The sequence below is a fragment of the Argopecten irradians genome, chromosome 2, assembly GCF_041381155.1.
Source record: "Argopecten irradians isolate NY chromosome 2, Ai_NY, whole genome shotgun sequence".
NCBI classification, from domain to species: Eukaryota; Metazoa; Mollusca; class Bivalvia; order Pectinida; family Pectinidae; genus Argopecten; species Argopecten irradians.
In genome coordinates this window covers 4887636-4908359 of record NC_091135.1, presented here as the reverse complement: position 1 = coordinate 4908359, position 20724 = coordinate 4887636, and the positions used below count along the sequence as shown (strand labels likewise).

General features: G+C 34.9%; 1 protein-coding gene across 2 annotated transcripts; it reads left to right on the top strand.

Moving 5' to 3' along the window:
• The first annotated feature begins 4158 nt into the window (after positions 1-4158).
• LOC138314210 (uncharacterized) lies at positions 4159-16136 on the top strand. 2 transcript variants are annotated; one of them, XR_011207346.1, is made up of 5 exons: positions 4159-4218; positions 5838-6407; positions 7644-7838; positions 10888-13735; positions 13811-16136. XR_011207346.1 is itself a non-coding variant. In XM_069254423.1 (4 exons), the coding sequence occupies exons 2-4, from the start codon at positions 5991-5993 to the stop codon at positions 11269-11271; spliced, it is 996 nt and encodes a 331-aa protein (XP_069110524.1). In that variant the 5' UTR covers positions 4159-4218; positions 5838-5990; the 3' UTR covers positions 11272-16136. The 2 variants fall into 2 exon arrangements, 1 of the variants encoding a protein (XP_069110524.1); XM_069254423.1 differs by having other exon boundaries at positions 10888-16136.
• The last annotated feature ends 4588 nt before the right edge of the window (positions 16137-20724 follow it).

Below are 20724 nucleotides of genomic sequence, written 5' to 3'. Positions count from 1 at the left end.
TTCCGGTCATACGGCGAACATTTCAAAGGCTGCAGTTGATTGGTTGAAAAGTTTGAGCGCATTGGTTAAAAAATACGATGACGCATAGGCCGGGATCGTACCATGTTTTTATTCTAAAAATACACTTTGATGGATTTCCATTTGTTGTAATAGTGGATAGTTTTTTCCATATTAATTAATATGCATTTAAAGGCCCACTAGATTCTAATTATATAACTTTCCGAAACAAAAGATAAAAGTTTCATATAAACAATAAAAATTATGTCGATGGCGTAACGAGGAGATTAAAACACCAAACAGGTGCTAGAATCCGTGCATAATATTATGTAACCAGCGATGATTAATTTCGCTGTTTTATCGTCCGGTGCAGTGATACGTAATTAACTTAATTAGGACGACGGCGGCAAACAAACATTTAACCTATTTCAAAATGCAATAAGGGTACTATTTAAGCGGGTACGCTTATAACTTTTGCGACTTTACAACGACCCTACAACATTATCAATCTCGTTGAATTTTAAATTCCCATTTTAAAAATAGAAGTCGTTTGGGGAAAGTAGCGGGCCTTTAAAGGCATTTCCGAAACGGCATTTACAATGTAATTTTTAAAATAAAACGAGACTAATTAAGCTACTTGTATTTTGTAGAGTCGCAAAAATATCAGCTTAAATTAACCGTTCACTCTACATTCACATATATATATATATAATTACATTCTGAATATTACATAACGCGGGTCGTTTTATGTTTCCCGCCAAAAAAGGCTTAATCAATTTCACGATTTCTAGTCATTCGTTTAGGACGGCAGATTTAGAAGAAATGTCTTAAACATATTTCTATCCTTAAAAAAATACGAGATCTCATGAAATGACGATCCGCTTCAGAAAAGAAAACGGTAATTAAACCTAGCACACGCAAGCTACATCAAATGTGGCCGAGTGGTTAAGATGTCCCGACATATTACCACATGCCCTACACCTCTGGGATGCGGGTTCGAATCCCGTGTGGGGCAGTTGCTAGGTACTGACCGCTGTCGGTGGTTTTTCTCCGGGTACTCCGGCTTTCCTCCACCAACAAACCTGGCATGTCCTTACATGACCCTTGCTGTTAATAGGACGTAAAAATACACAAACAAACATGTAGCCCGAAATACTCTGGCCCTTAGTCTGGTGTCAAACTCGAACGTTTGAACTCTTGTTTTAACCTCACTTTTCAGGACTGCCTCATACCATACGGCAACATCATAAAAGTAACTCTGTGATGTCACAAGTAATGCAGACGTCATTATCAACATTTATAACGTCGCAAAATAAACGGAAACGTCACATGTCTTATTCCGTCTTTGCAAATTTCAGAGTCACATGTACCTCCCTTGCGGGTAAGTTTATATTGTGACGTCATTATTTTGTGAGCGAAACGAACGCAAATACGGAATATGCAAACGAAATTAATTGAAAAAGTTGTCGTTGAAAAAAATTGTACAATGTAGTTATGTGATAAAAAGAATCTTACACTCGTGACTACGTATTATGAATCAATTTTAATCCACGAAGAAATATATAGGTTTAATAATTATGCTCCTGAAGAAAAACAAACGCAAGAGCTATATACATGTATTAATTTTCTATTTGGTCCACGTTCATTGATTCTTCGATGTGTATTCTAATAGCACGTTGATTGAAAACAGAAGTATTCTTCAATGTGTATTCTAATAGCACGTTGATTGAAAACAGAAGTATTTAACCACGGATTTACACATTTAATCATTTTAAGCAATTATTTGGTATTAAAATAAGTTTGAGATAATTCTGAGAGAAAAATAGTATACATATTATAAATACTTCGAGTTGTACTTTTAAAAACCCTATTAGGGAATATACAGAAAACGAAATATGATCTTGAAAAAATAGAACTTTACACAATTATGCGGAAACTCATCTTTAATGCTAAAATGTCGCCAGAGACTTTGTTCTAATGTTATGAACAATTGTTTAACCTGCTCTGGGTATCACCATATAATGTGAATAAAACTTGTCAACCAGGGGTTAGACAAGGGGTAGCTGTTTCATCATTTATTTGATATAAAAGGTACATTGTATTTAGAATTATATACGGAAATATAGCTTCAGACAAACTAAGAAACTTGAATTGACGTTTTCCCGAATATGCACCAGAACCCCCGAACTAGGATCTATTTTGGGAAACTTAAAATCCTTGATCAGAAGTACACTGTACCTGTCCTATTATCTCTTTTCAAGTGATTTTGTATGATGATCACATACATGTACAATATGGACGTTTTATGCACTGACATAATATTTTAATTTTCTTTGTAAAGAACAGTTTTACTATGATTATATAATACATGTACCATGGACGTTTTATGCACTGACATAGTATTTTAATTTTCTTTGTAAAGAACATTTCCATTGACTTTAAAAAATATAGATCATCTCATAACAAAACAATGACGTCACCGTTTGTAAAGCCATCTCTGATTTACTGAAATGTCAAACTCGAACGTTTGAACTCTTGTTTTAACCTCACTTTTCAGGACTGCCTCATACCATACGGCAACATCATAAATGTAACTTTTTTGATGTCACAAGTAATTCAGACGTCATAATCAACATTTATAACGTCGCAAAATAAACGGAAACGTCACATGTCTTATTCCGTCTTTGCAAATTTCAGAGTCACATGTACCTCCCTTGCGGGTAAGTATCTATTGTGACGTCATTATTTTGTGAGCGAAACGAACGCAAATACGGAATATGCAAACGAAATTAATTGAAAAAAGTTGTCGTTGAAAAAAATTGTACAATGTAGTTATGTGATAAAAAGAATCTTACACTCGTGACTACGTATTATGAATCAATTTTAATCCACGAAGAAATATATAGGTTTAATAATTATGCTCCTGAAGAAAAACAAACGCAAGAGCTATATACATGTATTAATTTTCTATTTGGTCCACGTTCATTGATTCTTCGCTGTGTATTCTAATAGCACGTTGATTGAAAACAGAAGTATTTAACCACGGATTTACACATTTAATCATTTTAAGCAATTATTTGGTATTAAAATAAGTTTGAGATAATTCTGAGAGAAAAATAGTATACATATTATAAATACTTCGAGTTGTACTTTTAAAAACCCTATTAGGGAATATACAGAAAACGAAATATGATCTTGAAAAAATAGAACTTTACACAATTATGCGGAAACTCATCTTTAATGCTAAAATGTCGCCAGAGACTTTGTTCTAATGTTATGAACAATTGTTGAACCTGCTCTGGGTATCACCATATATATGACTTTAAGAAATATACGATCATCTCATAACAAAACAATGACGTCACCGTTTGAAAATCCACTACTGATTTACTGAAATGTCTGTGCAACTATTTCATTGAAATAAAAAAAAGATCTTGAATCCCCCAAGAGAACTGAAAGGACCTGTTACAGCTACCATGGAATTTTGCCCACAAACAAATAACAGGGGCCTTTTGTAGTACTATATGTAAGATACACGTACCTTAATAAGTTTTATTAATTGCTACATGTGTAATTATCAATGGCCCACTACCTTTCCGGGGTAAAACATTAAGGTTTCTTTAAAGATTGATAACATCAGAAAATATATACTGATGACCTAAGATGAGCTTACAACGCCAAACATATGCAAGATTTCCTGCGTAATAAATGATAACAGTGGAGAGTCATTTCGCTGTTTTGCGTACCGCGCGGTATTTAGGACGATGGCGGGAAACATAAGACGACCCGCGTTATGAAAATCATAGTTTTATTTATTTTATTTGAATTGTTCAGAAGGTGATGATACGTGTAGTATTAACGGTAAATTAATAACTTTTGTGATTCTACAAAATTATCGATCTTGTTTTACATTCCCATTTTAAAAATTAAAAGCCTTTTCGGAAAGGAGTACACCAGGGTTTTGATCCAAAAATATATCAAATTAATATCATTTTTCGTAAAACAAGTCAGATGTTTAATAGTGTTTGAATGTTATGAAAGGCTAATTCCTGAGTAAACCTATGCATTTGTAAGACGACTCTCGGGATGGGCAACATTACCTCAGAACTCTCAGTACTTTGATATGATATAACTTTCGTTTTTCAATGCATGATGCGCGCGCAAACCGGATGCGTACTTATCTAGATGAGCTGCATCTGAAGAGTGGACTGCAAAACACTGGTAAGCATCGCTTCTTGACTATGGTAATGTTTTTGTATTGATAAGACTGCATAACTGATACTTGGTCGAATAGTGCACGTACAAATTGCCGACACACCGGTTCGGATCACATTTGCATCGCATCCGGCATCACATCACATGTTACAGTAGGCCTAACGTTACACAAAAATGCATGTTCTGACGTACAATGACACTGATCATGAATAAAAGTCCATCGTCGTTGATCCACGATTGATAGCGCTACAAGTACGCTACACTTATCACGCGATAAGAGTAGCGTAGTGTTGTGCAATCCAGGACCTTTTGGTTAGTTAGAAGAAGTCGTTCAAAGATTTGAGTCTATTTGACCCCTGTGACCTTGAAAGTAGGTCAAGGTTATTCATTTTCACAGCTGTGGTAGCCCTTCATCCCAGCAAGCTACAAGCCAAATATGAATACTTTGAGCCTTGCAGTTATTGAGAAGCAGTTGTTTGAATAAAAAGTTACGCATGGCAGACGACGGACGGTGCATCACTGCATCTTTGGGTCAGATGACCTAAAAAATGTTTTTTGTTCTACATGATTATGAATATCATTTAACATCTGTGACTTTGCGTAGATTTTGAAGGTTTAGGTTTAATATTTGATTTTACTTAAAGTCATTGATAAAGATGTTGAAAAGTGGCGAAGTAGAGAGATATTGCCAATCAATTTATATACTTGGCCTATTGGGTTTCCATGATGGCAATAGATAATGTGTTCCAGACAATATATAATTATAAGCCAGCCCCCCCACCCCCCCATCTCTAGGTTTCCAGTTCAAATCATACATGGGCAGTTCCCAGGTGTATTAGGTTCTAAGTAGCATTGGCATCCTTCCACTTTGCACGTCCTTATATGACCGTGGTGGCTATAAGGATGTAAACCGAAATATATAAATATATATATATACATTGCTTCATAATAATAATATTTCTATAACCGGTATCTAAAAATAATTCAATTTTGCTTGTTACGAGCATTTTCATTGGCTTAAAAATTTACTTTATCAGCCCATTAAGGAAAAAATGGCGTCGCCGTTTATAACGTTGCTTCTGATTGGTTAAGATGAAGGCGTAATGATTTCATAGACAAAAGAGTCCCAAAATGATTTTTGAATATTGAAAAGATTATCTTTAGAAAATTGAATTATTAGGATTAATTTGAATATATTTTTTATGTTATGGAGATATAACCCAAAAATCTGAGTGTACTCTCATCATAAACCGCTTCGCGGTTTATTTAGAGTACACTCAGATTTTTGTGTTATATCTCCATAACATAAAAAATATATTCAAGTTAATCCTTAAATAGTACTGTATATATATTTTGTTTTGTTTTATTTTGCATTTTCATATCACAGAGTTATCTGCACTTTCGGATACGTATTGATTACATTATGACCTCATGTGTTTGCAAGCGTTATGTCATATTGTTTGGAAAAAACAATGTGAATTGCGCTCACAACAATAATGATGTCACAATGGATATCTACCCACAAGGGAGCTAACTCTGTAATATGCAAATTTAAAGATGGAATATTAATGAGTAAAATACAACTATAAGATTATATCTATAATTATATAATTTCTGTTTTGCAGGTATACAGAAAACAAATTAAGCACATCGGATTGCATTTTAAAGACTTCCTTGGATACAAATGGCAGCACATTCATAATAACAACTGTATTATACTGAATTACAGTTTGATATTGAAACATTTCTGAAGAGAGACATACGACAACATTTTCAACATGCGTTTTTCCTTGTCATTTATGGTTGTTAGTTTGGTAGGGATTGTAATTATAATTTTACTGATGTTGCATACCGTGGGTCAAAGGTCATCTGGTCCACCAATTATTGTTATCAATGATAACTCTAATAAGGATTTCAGTCTTCCTTTTAACGAACAACGCAAACATGTGGTTGGTGCACAAGAATTCCAGCCCCGAGAAATGGTCCAGAGACGAAATGAATCTTACGACTACAAAGAAGTGCTAGGCAAGCTAAACGCCGATCATGCTGCAATGGATGACCCTAAACTTATCGAAATTATCAGAAATCATTTCATCAGTCCTCCATCGAAAGAGACATACAACCTTAAGAACCCTGACAGATTGGAATATTCCAATGGGCAGACACCTTTCATCGACAGCCGTTTAAACTATATTGTAAGTATTAAACCAGTAACAATCCAAATGAAAAATTGTCTAGCATTTAAAATGTGTCTAAAAAGAGATATTATATTGTTGTATTATTAGAAAGGCAAATTTGATAAATGTAATCAAATTAAATAGTTTTAATTAAAAGCTAACTTTGAAAGCTCAGTGAAATAAAATTTTTGTCTGTTTTTTGAGGTCATCTGACCCGAAGGGTCAGGATGACCTATTGTCATCATGTACCGTCCGTCGTCGTGCGCCGTGCATAAACTTTTCATTCCAACGACTTCTTCTCAAGAACCAAATGGCCCAGGATACTCATATTGGGCCTGCAGCACGCAAGTTTGTTCAAATGAATGACCTTGCCCTTCATTCAAGGTCACAGGGGTCAAAAAAAGTTAATCTATAAATGACTTCTTGAGAATAACTAGGAGGCCTAGAGACCTGATATTGGGCCTGTGACATGCTGGGATGAAGGGCTACCAAGTTTGTTCAAATGAATGACCTTGATCTTCATTCAAGGTCACAGAGGTCAATTATGCTAAAATCTTTAAACAACTAACATTGTGTTGTGCTAATAGTCAGATGACCGTTAAGGCACATGGGCCTCTTGTTTTTCTCACAAAGAATGGCAAAAAATTCAATAAATTAATGGGAAAGTTAAAAAAATATATATATGGAAAAAAACAATAAAAGACAAATTTGAAAAATTAGGGGGAAAACATTTGAAAAAAAATTGGAACTGAAACAGGTAATTTTACAGAACAGTATCAGTTGCACATTTAACATGATCATGAATGCATCTACTTTCTATATCTATAGCTACATATTTACATGATCACAGTTTTGAAGCCTAGGAGAATTGAAATATATGTTATATTTCTACTGTTCATCAAACCTTTAATGTATTTTTTGTAATAGACTGGTGGATGACAAATCATTAGTGTTGTTTTATATTGCATTATCCTTTATGATGGAAAGCTAGATTTCTCTGGGGAAGTTTTCTATCGATGCAGTAACCTTCTAACTTTTACCGTACCTCATAACTGCCTCATGGCCACAAGGGATCAATTTTGAATCTGACCATTAGTTGACATAGAGACCTATATATCTGTACGAGCTGTAGAATGTTGAGATATGTAGTTTCTTTTAACGGTAATCATTAACCTGCAATTACTATATGTATTAATTATTATTGACAATACTGACAAAAATAATTATTTGTGCTACTATGTGATATTTTCACAGGAAGGAGGATTCTATGTTGAATGTGGAGCTCTAAACGGGGAGCAAGGATCCAACAGTTTATTTTTTGAGAAAGTGAGGAAATGGAACGGTCTACTAATAGAGGCTGATCCATCTAACTATGACGCCTTGATGAAAAAACACCGGAAAGCTTTCACAATGCATGCCTGTCTCAACCCTAAGCCTTACCCTGACGTTGTAAGTCTTTGATTATAATACCTAGGGTGACTGGTAAGAGCTGTGCATCTTATGACACATATCTGACCAGTATGTTTATGATTCACTACAATTTCTACAAAGAAAAGGGCTTTTTGTAGAAATTCATGTGATGACTATTCAGTGATTCAAATTGGGGCTAAATTTAGGCCATTTTGCCAGTACTCTTTCAAAATGTCCTAATGTCTTTGAAAATCTTTAATCATTCCAATAGAGAATGTCCTAACAAAATTTTGTAACATGTCCTAAAGATTTTGAAATCAGTTCGAAAGATTGATTTTTTGGCAACTGCATGACGGAATTTGTAAAGTTTCATCTACGACATTAAAAATTGTGTCACTTACTAATTAATAAGGTTTAATTTTTAGCTCACCTGGCCCGAAGGGCCCGTGAGCTTATGCCATGGCGCGGCGTCCGTCGTCCGTCGTCCGTCCGTCCGTCCGTCCGTCTGTCTGTCCGTCAACATTTCCTTTAAATCGCTACTAGTCATAGAGTTCTGCATGGATTGTGACCAAATTTGGCCACAAACATCCTTGGGGGAAGGGGAACAGAACTTGTATAAATTTTGGCTCTGAGCCCCTGGGGGCAGGAGGGGCGGGGCCCAATAGGGGAAATAAAGGTAAATCCTATAAATCGCTACTAGTCATAGAGTTCTGCATGGATTGTAACCAAATTTGGCCACAAGCATCCTTGGGGGAAGGGGAACAGAACTTGTATAAATTTTGGCTCTGAGCCCCCGGGGGCAGGAGGGGCGGGGCCCAATAGGGGAAATAAAGGTAAATCCTATAAATCGCTACTTGTCCTAGAGTTCTGCATGGATTGTGACCAAATTTGGCCACAAACATCCTTAGGAGAAGGGGAACAGAACTTGTATAAATTTTGGCTCTGACCCCCTGGGGGCAGGAGGGGCGGGGCCCAATATAGGAAATAAAGGTAAATCCTATGAATTGCTACTAGTCATAGAGTTCTGCATGGATTGTAACCAAATTTGGCCACAAACATCCTTGGGGGAAGGGGAACAGAACTTGTATAAATTTTGGCTCTGAGCCCCCGGGGGCAGGAGGGGCGGGGCCTAATAGGGGAAATAAAGGTAAATCCTATAAATCGCTACTTGTCCTAGAGTTCTTCATGGATTGTGACCAAATTTGGCCACAAACATCCTTAGGAGAAGGGGAACAGAACTTGTATAAATTTTGGCTCTGACCCCCTGGGGGCAGGAGGGGCGGGGCCCAATAGGGGAAATAAAGGTAAATCCTATAAATCGCTACTAGTCATAGAGTTCTTCATGGATTGTAACCAAATTTGGCCACAAACATTCTTTGGGGAAGGGGAACAGAACTTGTATAAAATTTGGCTCTGACCCCCCGGGGGCAGGAGGGGCGGGGCCCAATAGGGGAAATAAAGGTAAATCCTATAAATCGCTACTAGTCATAGAGTTCTGCATGGATTGTAACCAAATTTGGCCACAAGCATCCTTGGGGGAAGGGGAACAGAACTTGTATAAATTTTGGCTCTGAGCCCCCGGGGGCAGGAGGGGCGGGGCCCAATAGGGGAAATAAAGGTAAATCCTATAAATCACTACTTGTCCTAGAGTTCTGCATGGATTGTGACCAAATTTGGCCACAAACATCCTTAGGAGAAGGTGAACAGAACTTGTATAAATTTTGGCTCTGAGCCCCTGGGGGCAGGAGGGGCGGAGCCCAATAGGGGAAATAAAGGTAAATCCTATAAATCACTACTAGTCATAGAGTTCTGCATGGATTGTAACCAAATTTGACCACAAACATTCTTTGGGGAAGGGGAACAGAACCTGTTTAAATTTTGACTCTGACCCCCCGGGGGCAGGAGGGGCGGGGCCCAATATGGGAAATAAAGGTAAATCCTATAAAAAGCTACTTGTCCTAGAGTTCTGCATGGATTGTGACCAAATTTGGCCATAAACATCCTTTGGAGAAGGGGAACAGAACTTGTATAAATTTTGGCTCTGACCCCCCGGGGGCAGGAGGGGCGGGGCCCAATAGGGGAAATAAAGGTAAATCCTATAAATCGCTACTAGTCATAGAATTCTGCATGGATTGTAACCAAATTTGGCCACAAACATCCTTTGGGGAAGGGGAACAGAACTTGTATAAATTTTGGCTCTGACCCCCTGGGGGCAGGAGGGGCGGGGCCCAATAGGGGAAATAAAGGTAAATCCTATAAATCGCTACTTGTCCTAGAGTTCTGCATGGATTGTGACCAAATTTGGCCACAAACATCCTTGGGAGAAGGGGAACAGAACTTGTATAAATTTTGGCTCTGACCCCCCGGGGGCAGGAGGGGCGGGGCCCAATAGGGGAAATAAAGGTAAATCCTATAAATCGCTACTAGTCATAGAATTCTGCATGGATTGTAACCAAATTTAGCCACAAACATTCTTTGGGGAAGGGGAACAGAACTTGTATAAATTTTGGCTCTGACCCCCCGGGGGCAGGAGGGGCGGGGCCCAATAGGGGAAATAAAGGTAAATCCTATAAATCGCTACTTGTCCTAGAGTTCTGCATGGATTGTAACCAAATTTGGCCACAAACATCCTTGGGAAAAGGGGAACAGAACTTGTATAAATTTTGGCTCTGACCCCCCAGGGGCAGGAGGGGCGGGGCCCAATAGGGGAAATAAAGGTAAATCCTATAAATCGCTACTTGTCATAGAGTTCTGCATGGATTGTAACCAAATTTGGCCACAAACATCCTTGGGGGAAGGGGAACAGAGCTTGTATAAATTTTGGCTCTGACCCCCAGGGGGCAGGAATGGTGGGGCCCAATAGGGGAATTAGAGGTAAATATTCAAATTTCTTCAGAAAATAAACAATGAACCTGTATCCAGAATATTACTTGGCATTACAAACCAGGTGAGCAATACAGGCCCTCTGGGCCTCTTGTTCATCATGATTATATAGGTCATATCGCAATATCACAATGGTTGTCTTATCATCCTTCTCGTCGTCTCCATTAATGATTTAATGGAAGGTTTAACGTTGTAAATTTTGTAGATGACATTCAACAAAGCCTTCAATAGAGGAAGGGTAGTCCATGATCAGGAGGCGAGAAATTGGATCAAGAAACAAAACATCGAGTCTAACCCAGTCCAAGTACAGTGTTTGCCACTCTACTCCATCCTTCTGGCCCTTAACCAGACTACGGTGGACTTCTTCAGCCTGGACGTCGAGGGGGACGAACTGAACGTGCTCAAGACCATTCCCTTCGACAAAGTTAACATCAAGATGTTAACGGTGGAGTATGTCCATGACACTGGTCGATTTTCACAGTTGCAGTCATATATGGAAGGGAAGGGGTACGAAACCCTTCTCAGAATGCAAAGGGATGATGGTTCAGTAAATGATATTATTTTTAGAAAGAAAGGGTTGTTTCATTAAGAATCATTTTTAGAAAGAAAGGAGTGTTTCATTAAGTTTTTACACACGAGCGATCTTATCCCTTTCTGCATTATGCTGCACCATTGCATAAAACATCACACAAACATGATCTTAGCAAGTTAGACATCATGTGTCATTCATGGGAAAATAGTTCTCTAGATTATAATGTATTATTTCTTCATATATTCAAAACGGGATGCTGAAATCACTCGGCAGTAATAGGATTGCCTGAGTATAACCTCTTTTCAAGAAGATCCATTTCTCAAATTAATTTTATCAATGGCAATTACAAGTTTTCTTATGGAGTATGGTAAATGTTTGCAAGAAGAAGTAGTTAAAGATGATTCTCTGCAGCCATGCAGACTATAAAAGGTTTTGATGCAGAGCTGTGAGATATATTTCTTTTTTTGTCCCCAAGGGAGACAACTTCATCTGAATCGATCAGATGTACCATAGTATTCAGTGTAAAACTTAAGGTACTTGTGACTAAAGTCATTATTTATGATGTATTTACATGAACAAGAATATTTTATGGTTACTTGGCTGACCACTTATCTCTCCATAGTTTATGATATGAAATATTCTTTACTCTTTAAGGACATTTAGTAACAGTTGAAAGTTTCTGACTGTGATCCTTTACTGGTATATTAAGACTAAATAATGTAACATCAAGATTCCTAAGTGCCACATTCATGAGTGTCCCGGTATCATATTTAAACCATTATAATACACAATGTAATAATATATTAGATGAAGAAGAAAAACTTGATTGCTTATTCTTACGAATGCATGTTAATGACAAATATTCCTGAAAATATTATTTTAGCTACTGATCAGTTTTGAAGAGGACAAGGCGATTGATTTTGATGAGGAAAATCCTGATTGAGATAATGTATGTGTGAGGATTTCTATCTGTTACCGTCCATTGATCAAATTTTAGTATCCATGTGGTATGTTTTTCCACAATTTATTTGCCAGGTACTTTAAGTCAAACTTTGTAAAAATATTTGTGTTTTGATATTATAGGTTTTGTACCTACCTTAACCGAAATAGCTTTGAATTTTTAAAATAGAACTGCAAAATCATTTTGATAGAGTCCCAAAAGTTAATAGCTTACAGTTAAAACAATACTTACAATCAACTTAAAATAGATGAATCAAATTTCTGATAACGCGGGTCGTCTTATGTTTCCCACTGCCATCCTAATTTCCACGCAGTACTGAACTATCAATACGGCATGCAGCAAAATTAACCTACATTGATGTATCAATTAGTTGCTTTGGTATTTTTTCGGGTTTGTTTCTGAAAATAAAATTTTTTCAGATGCATCGCAAAGTCCTCGTATGACATCACGCAAAATCCTACATTTGCAAAGGCTATTTACGTGTTTACATAGACCGACGGACGGCATGTTGTAAATTATAATAGCACAAGAAGAAAAAAAGAAGTATGCATTCGTTACAGATATTTTAAGTATTTTATTAATGAAAGAGGACATAAATAAAATAAAAAATTTGATATTTTTCTATGCGAGTTTACGTCATTTGGCAACAAACCAGGAGTTACCTCCCCTGACACAGATTCGTTCCCACAAGGAGAACTTCACAAGAAAAGATCCTTAAAAAACAGATACTAGGCAAACACAAAGACAGGCAACCAAACACTGAGATTGATCTTCATCTAGCATGGACATAATTTGAATAGAATGGTTCATGTGTAATTGAACTGTCTGTATTTCCCTGGATATCCCTATTTCTGCAACGCAAACAGTAGGGTGAGTTGTTAAAAAGATACAGCGATATACAGCAAGTTTGCGTATCGGTATTTGATACACTGCTGAAAACCGATACATATCGTTATATCAATATATTGATCCAGCCCTAGTGTAATTGAACTGTCTGTATTTCCCAGGATATCCCCTAACAACCATATGTGTTTGTTGAGTGTGATATCATACACATATGTAGGTTAACAGTCACGCTTGTTACTTGAAGGCTATCCTAGTTGGTTTATGGTTTTCAGTTTCTGTGTCTGTAATATTTTTTGTACAATGAGTTAACATGATAATAAGGTGCTGGGGTTGAAAAACTTTGTTGTTTATAATTATAATGTTGTTTTTAATTATTAGTCATTGACCGAAAGCCTACACCTCTGATTATATCAACTTTTTTTTTATACTGTCATCTGATGATGTACTATACATGTATACCGGTATTGTTTTTTGCTAAAATATTAGATCTGTATCGGCGTAGAATTTGTTCTAGTTTTCATGAGATTAACACACAGGGTATGATGTAGAGAGTTTATCCAATGGGTATCAGGTCTCATACCTGAGTACATATGCAAGAATGAGGGTAGGCAGACAGTAGTTTGGAGAAACAGACTAGTCTGTGCTGTGGTATTGTCTATAGTGATATATTTACAAGCCACTATCTGTTCGGTGAAATATTCATAATATTATGAGGTTGATTGATTGATTGATGGGGCTTAACGTCCTTGTTCCGGTTATAACCGAGCCTAGGACACAAAATATTATGAGGTAGTTTGGGTATGTGCTTTAGTTTATGTGAAAGGGACATAACTCATCGCCAAAAAAGTACCAGGGTATTGAGTATTCCCCTCTATATTTTTTTTTTTTTTCTTTTTTTTTGCGTTCAATTATTATATTGGTCCCCTGTGTTTAGTCTTACATAGGTCAGACATGTACAGTAGCCCATATATGTAAAGCTGCATTCTGCCAAACTAAGAAATACAAATTTTCAATATTAATATTGATTTACCAGGGATTGCGCGGGGTGTTCCATAAATGGAGTCCTCCACACATAAAATGGACCCCTCTAATGTACCAGGTAATTGGATGGGAGTTCCCTTAAAAAATTTAAAAAAAAAAGTGAGGTCCTTTTGATTTTCTATGCTTAAAAAGTATATGGAGACAGCGTAAATGCAAACCACGATTTCCTTTTTTTTGACTAAGGCAAAAACTTTGGATAAATGGATAAAATACATTTAAATGAATGAATGTCGGTGCAGATTACCAGGTATGTAAGCTAATTAGCTAGGTTGAAGTAATTAATCAAATATAACATTCCACAGGTTAATTGTTGATTTCCATATCATCATGTCAGCTGTGAAGATGAGCTAAGTGTGAGGTAAATCATTGTGTAATTTATTGATATTCTTGCCAAAATTATATATCTGTAGATTCTGTACTAATATCACTTAAAAATTGTACTGTGATATTATTATGTTCGTGAGATTTAAATGTGTATGTATTTATAACATTTTCTTTTTGAAATTGGGAAAATTTAGGCAAATGAAATCCTAAATAGTTTGTTGAGGTTCAAGAATGGCTGATGTGTATCACAGGGACCTGGCATGAAATTCTAACCAACAGTAGTTATATGTATATATGAAATATTATAGTTGGTTAGATATTGGTGCCAGGTCCCTGTGATGTGTATGATATACATTGAGTGTATTTCATATCTCTGTTTCTTCTCTGTAACATTATTTTTGAAAGGAATTTTAGATTTTTTTAAACAAGACATTCAGTTTTATACATTACATAATAATTTTTAGTCAGATACAGTAGTTTGAAGATTTTGTTTTTGTAATAGTAGTCAGACATTTTTCGCTGATAATTTTATTGTAATAAGACTTATAGTGACTATTAAAATGTAAAATCAAACATTATCTTTAGCATGTGGACATGTTTAAAAGACTGGTATGAGAAAACAAAATAATTGTATTATTCAATTGTTAAAGAGCGAGTAAATTTCCATACATTGCTCATATATGTCAAATTTGTGTAAAGAAAATGAAGCATTATCTTGTGTTTTGTATAAGTATATGCATGTTTGTGTGGGATATATCATACATGTATTTATATTATTCAGTTGTTTCTCCTGGTTCGATGAAGATAGTAGAGATATTACTGTGTAAAAATAGCTGTTAGAGTTTTACAACTGTCATTCTTTGACAGGCAGTAGAAAACTTTAATATACATGTATTTTAATGATTCTTACCAAAATAAGATTATTATATGACTACAGTGTTTTCAATGCAACCACAAGTGAGTGTTTACAAGTGTATTTCTCTCCAAACATCAATCTATGATGTCATGAAATATGTTGCAATATAAAAAGTTGTGTGTGTTGCCATGTATGCTTGCCACTATATTTATAAATTACTTAAACATGTTTTAAGAGGATAACGAACTGCATTTTAAGAAAATTTGCACTGTATTTATTGGTTGATCGGTAAGCTGGTTAAAAGTTTTAATTGGTAAAATAAGAACAAAGGTAAATGTTAGTAATTTGATAAATAGAATCTGTCATTTGTTTCCCTTCATATTGGATTCAGGTTTTGAAATTTTCTTTTTTGCTCGACAAAGGCTTACCAATGGTGATGAATTCTAAATTTGTTTCATAAATCTTAATATGAAGGGAAACAAATGACAGATTATCCTACTTATACGATATTTAATTGATTTAACTCCAGCTGATTTTGTAAACACTACTAGAAAAAAGAACTAAGTAGCTACCGATTAACAATTATTAAAAAATATGTTTCACTTGTTATACATATACACATCACAAAAAGGGATAAATTAATTTGTTTTTCTTGATCTGCGTTAAAGTCTTTCATTGAAATTTCAGCATTAATATTTCTGATTGTACTCCTATAGCTTCAATTGTCTACATTTGCTACTTTTTGGTGCTTTCCCGAAGTGGATGTATTTCATTTTTGTGCCATGTTTTTTTTTTTTCTAGTCTTGTATTAGTGGAATTTTTTTATTAGAATATTGTTCAACTGTTGTAGGTAGTTCCAATTTGTCTCCAAGATTAGTTCTGGAGAAAGAGGGTGTTTATATAACTAACATACATAACGTCATTGTACCCAAATTGGTACGCTACCCAAATTGGTACACTTTTGATATATATGAGGCAGAATTTTCAGTTTACACTCTTAACTGACAATAACTGTCCTGAACAAAAATTAAGGTGATTAACAGTAACTGTGAAAATTTTTATATGTCATTTTCTTTCCTGTTGCATATTAACTCTAGTTAAAAATGAAAATAATGCAATTGTTAAAAAATCTGGGGAACGACGTCGTGCGACAACCCTAAATACACCATATATTTTAAAACACAGAAAACAATTGCTGAATGGAATTTTTTTGACCGATACGTGGCTTTAATCAATTAAAAATTGTTTGAACTTTCCTGATATGAATTCAAACATTTTTTATCATGTCTAGACATTTATTAATCATATCAAATTTAGGAGGTGTACCATTTTGGGTACTCAAACATGCTGAAACACAGGGCTGGACCGGTCATGCTTCAAAACTCTCTATCTATAAATATATGCACTGCTGGCAAGTAAACAAATCATGAAATTAAAGCTGAAGGCATCTATTTTTGGAATGTTAAAAGAAAAATCTGGATTCAAGCACATGTAAGAAAATTTTAACGATTTTCTTCAAAAAGTGTACCAATTTGGGTAGCGTCACGTTAGGCATTTTCACATTTCCTGCGAAATGAATTCACCATGTTTTAATTCTGTTTCTTCAGGATTCAGTAGGAATTTTCTTTTGTAGAAATTACCTATGTAAATGAAGAGATAAACATATGTTATGGCATGATTACAATGGATTTTTTTTACGTTGTTGTTATCATGTGTACTTGTTATATATGTATTTTAGTAAAATATCCATTTTTAGTGATGATGGGTTTTCTAGTTAGTATACATTTCCTTTGTTGATTTTAACATTTGTTCCAAGTAGATTATATTTTATTTGCTGAGACCACTAAACTTTTATCAAACTTAAGGTATTTTTATTATAAATATGAGTATTTGCCCCTGTTATTAATTATTTCAACATATCTTTTTAAATTTCATTTGGAGAGAAAAAAATCTTAAAGATGCTCCACCGCTGACAAATGGCAATTTTTCGCTATCAAATACAGGAGCAGACGATTTAGTATTTTTCTTCAGTTACAAAAGTTATTTACTTTACACCATTACCACAATTGAACAGTTTGAGCTTCTAAGTTACTTCAAGACAAAAATATTGAAAATAATTATTCACATCCCAAAAAAATTCCGTGACATTATGTCCTATTTGGAATGAAGTACTGATTGCGCATGCACCAAAAGCAAAATCGATAATTTCATCTTATTTTTTGTGTTAATTAGACATATACGCGATTAATCACCAATTATTGTTAAATTGATGAATATCGTTTATGCTCCGTCCCCGGTGGAGCATCTTTAAGAATCCTTTAAAATGATTATGTATAGGCTTGACTGTTTTCAACAGAAGAGGATTCGTGAAGCATTTCAATTCAAACGACTCTTGAAAAGTGTTATAGTTTTGAAAACACTGGGTAAGATAAGATTTTTCGCAGAGTTAGGTTACAGTTATCCTTGATACTCTAGGGGTTACTATCACTGATGTTAATATTATTACGTCAGTGATAGTAACCCCTGGGGTATCGAGGGTGTGTATAAAGTTACTGAGTGCTAATCTGTCAGTTTGATTTACAATGTAGCACCTGCTATCTACAGACTGTATACATACACATTACAGTGCCTTGCGTACTAATGGATCTGTTCTGTAAACTGTATGGTTGTAAAATTTGTAAAAAAAAAAAAAAAGGAAGAAAATTTCGAGATTTCCTCTTTGATACTGATTCATGAGGAGAAAATTTCTGAATTTTTTTATCAATATCAGATATTTCACTAAGATTTACTTGGGTGTGATTATAGCAAAGATCATTCCCCTGTGGATAAAAGGAACTATACAGCATTTGGACAAAATGATTTAGTTTTAACGCTTTAATTAGACTTATTATTTAATGTAGTATTGTACGCTAGTAAATGTATAAAATTAAGCTTCAAAATATTTTTCTAAACTTTCCAAAAAGATTTACATTAAAGGAAAAGAAAAAATTTCATCTATTGAATGCAACTGATCAAAAGCATTACTGAGCACAGAGCTATATAATGCTTATAAGTTGACAAGTATGTTTTTCTCCCAGTACATGCAATGTATGTCATGTTTACTTTAATATCAAAGAATTTTATATGGATTACTATTGAGTATTCTGTGCATAATAATTTTTACATACAATGTGATAACAATATCAATTAATGCTATTCTCATGGTTTTTAAACAATGATTTTTATTTTTTTTTTCCAAAAAAGAGTAATGACTTATTAAGACCATAAGTGTTTAAGTTGCTGTTGAAGTAATATTGATTTCAACACCTATAAGTAAATACATTTAGATATAAAAAAATTTAAAAAGAAACTCTGATAATACTTTATTAGTTAAGTATAAAAACAATTATCACTTAAAATGCATGTTTGTAATGATTTTTTTGTCTATTTGAACTGTTTAAGATTGTTTAAAATTTTTACAATTTTCTTGAATTCTTAGAAAAACAACATTTATATGTGACATTCATGTGTTATCTTATGATAATACACTGTATTGATGTAGAATTAAATCTTGTCACTATAACTATCAACAGTATTACACAAATTCAGTCATTGTATTTATAATGGATGTAACATATTTGTGCCATGTACATGATATACACTTTTGTTGCCATTTTAAATGCCAAACAATATCTTGCCAGTTACTCTTTTGTGTGAGATTCATTTAGAGAGAATCAAAAGATTAAAATGTTTGAAAGATTTTTAAACAAATTGATGCAACATGATTTACTTATTGTGACTGTTCTTTTATCATGGCTTTCCTTTTCCATTTTCTCCAGATATGGAAGTTAATCTCCTCACTTGTTTTATCCATACTAAATTAACAAGTTTGTTTTGGACATAGAAAGTATATAGCACTAGGGATCACAGGGACCTGACACGAAATTTTTTAACCAGTAGTATACATATACTATAATATATATATGTGTATACTGTTAGTTTAAAAAGTTGTGCCATGTCCTGTGTAGGGATATGGAATATGATGGGAAGGAAAGTCGGGTCTGTACTGTATTATTTTTGTCTCATTATTACTGCATGTAAAATTTTTTTATGAACATTTTTGTGTTTTTGTAGAGAAATAAGTTTGTATTTCCATATACATGTAATGGTATTTTATGTTTGAAAATGACCATTAAAGATAAATAAAACATGTTTACATGTCAATTTTGTGTTTAGTTTCTTGGTAATTACCCATGCTGCGTATCAGACCGCAGCCTAGTGTAGGCTGATTACGTGGGTAACCCACGATGTCTGCCCTCCTGATGAACTATCAATATAATTCATGATCACATAGCCTATTCTAGATCCCTTCAGTACTTTCTGAGAAATAGCGGTAACAAACTTCTATTATCAAAATCCAAGATGGCGGCCTGTCGGCCATTTTGTCGGCCGATCGGTCCCAAAATGCAATAATTTTGCACAACTAGAGCCCTAGGGGAACATAAAAATGAAATTTGAGGAAGATCCCTTCAGTATTTTCTGAGAAATAGCGGTAACAAACTTTAATTATCAAAATCAAAGATGGCAATCTGTCGGCCATCTTGTCGACCGATTCGTCCCAAAATGAAATATGTACAATGAAGGTCCCAAGGGAACCTACAAATGAAATTTGAGACAGATCCCTTCGTTACTTTCTGAACAAGAACGGTAACAATCTTCAACTACCAAAATCCAAAATGACGGCCTGTCGACCGATCGGTACCAAAATATAATATGTATGTAACTAGTGTCCTAGGGGAACCTACAATTGAAATTTGAGAAAGATCCCTTTAGTACTTTCTGAGAAATAGTGGTGACAAACTTCAATTATCAAAATCCAAGATGGCAGCTTGTCGGCCATCTTGTGAACCGATCAGTCTCAAAATGCAACACGCATAACTAGGGTCCTAGGGGAACCTACACTTGAAATTTAAGAAAGATCCATTCAGCGCTTTCTGAGAAATAGTGGTAACAAACTTCAATTATCAAAATCCAAGATGGCAGATTGTCGGCCATCTTGTGAACCGATCAGTCTCAAAATGCAACACGCATAACTAGGGTCCTAGGGGAACCTACACTTGAAATTAAAGAAAGATTATTTCAGTACTTTCTTAGAAATAGTGGTGACAAACTCATTTTGAAACTTCAATTATCAAAATCCAAGATGGCAGCCATCAGTCTCAAAATGCAATTTGCACAATTATGGCCCTTAAAATGCCTCAATTAAAAATAGGCCTGATATTACAAATGCAGTATTATGAAGTTTTAAGTTTTCTTGCTTTTACTTATTTTTTCTTCTGCTTGAACCCTGCAATTTTACAATGTGCCTTTTGAATTTAAATAAGTATGAAAGTTGCTAGTTGAATGGATCCCCTCCTGTGTGAGGGCAACTTATTGTATCATTTCCCTCTTATAAGTAATAAAAATCTTTCTTTTTTTTTCTAATTTTTTTAAAATAAATATG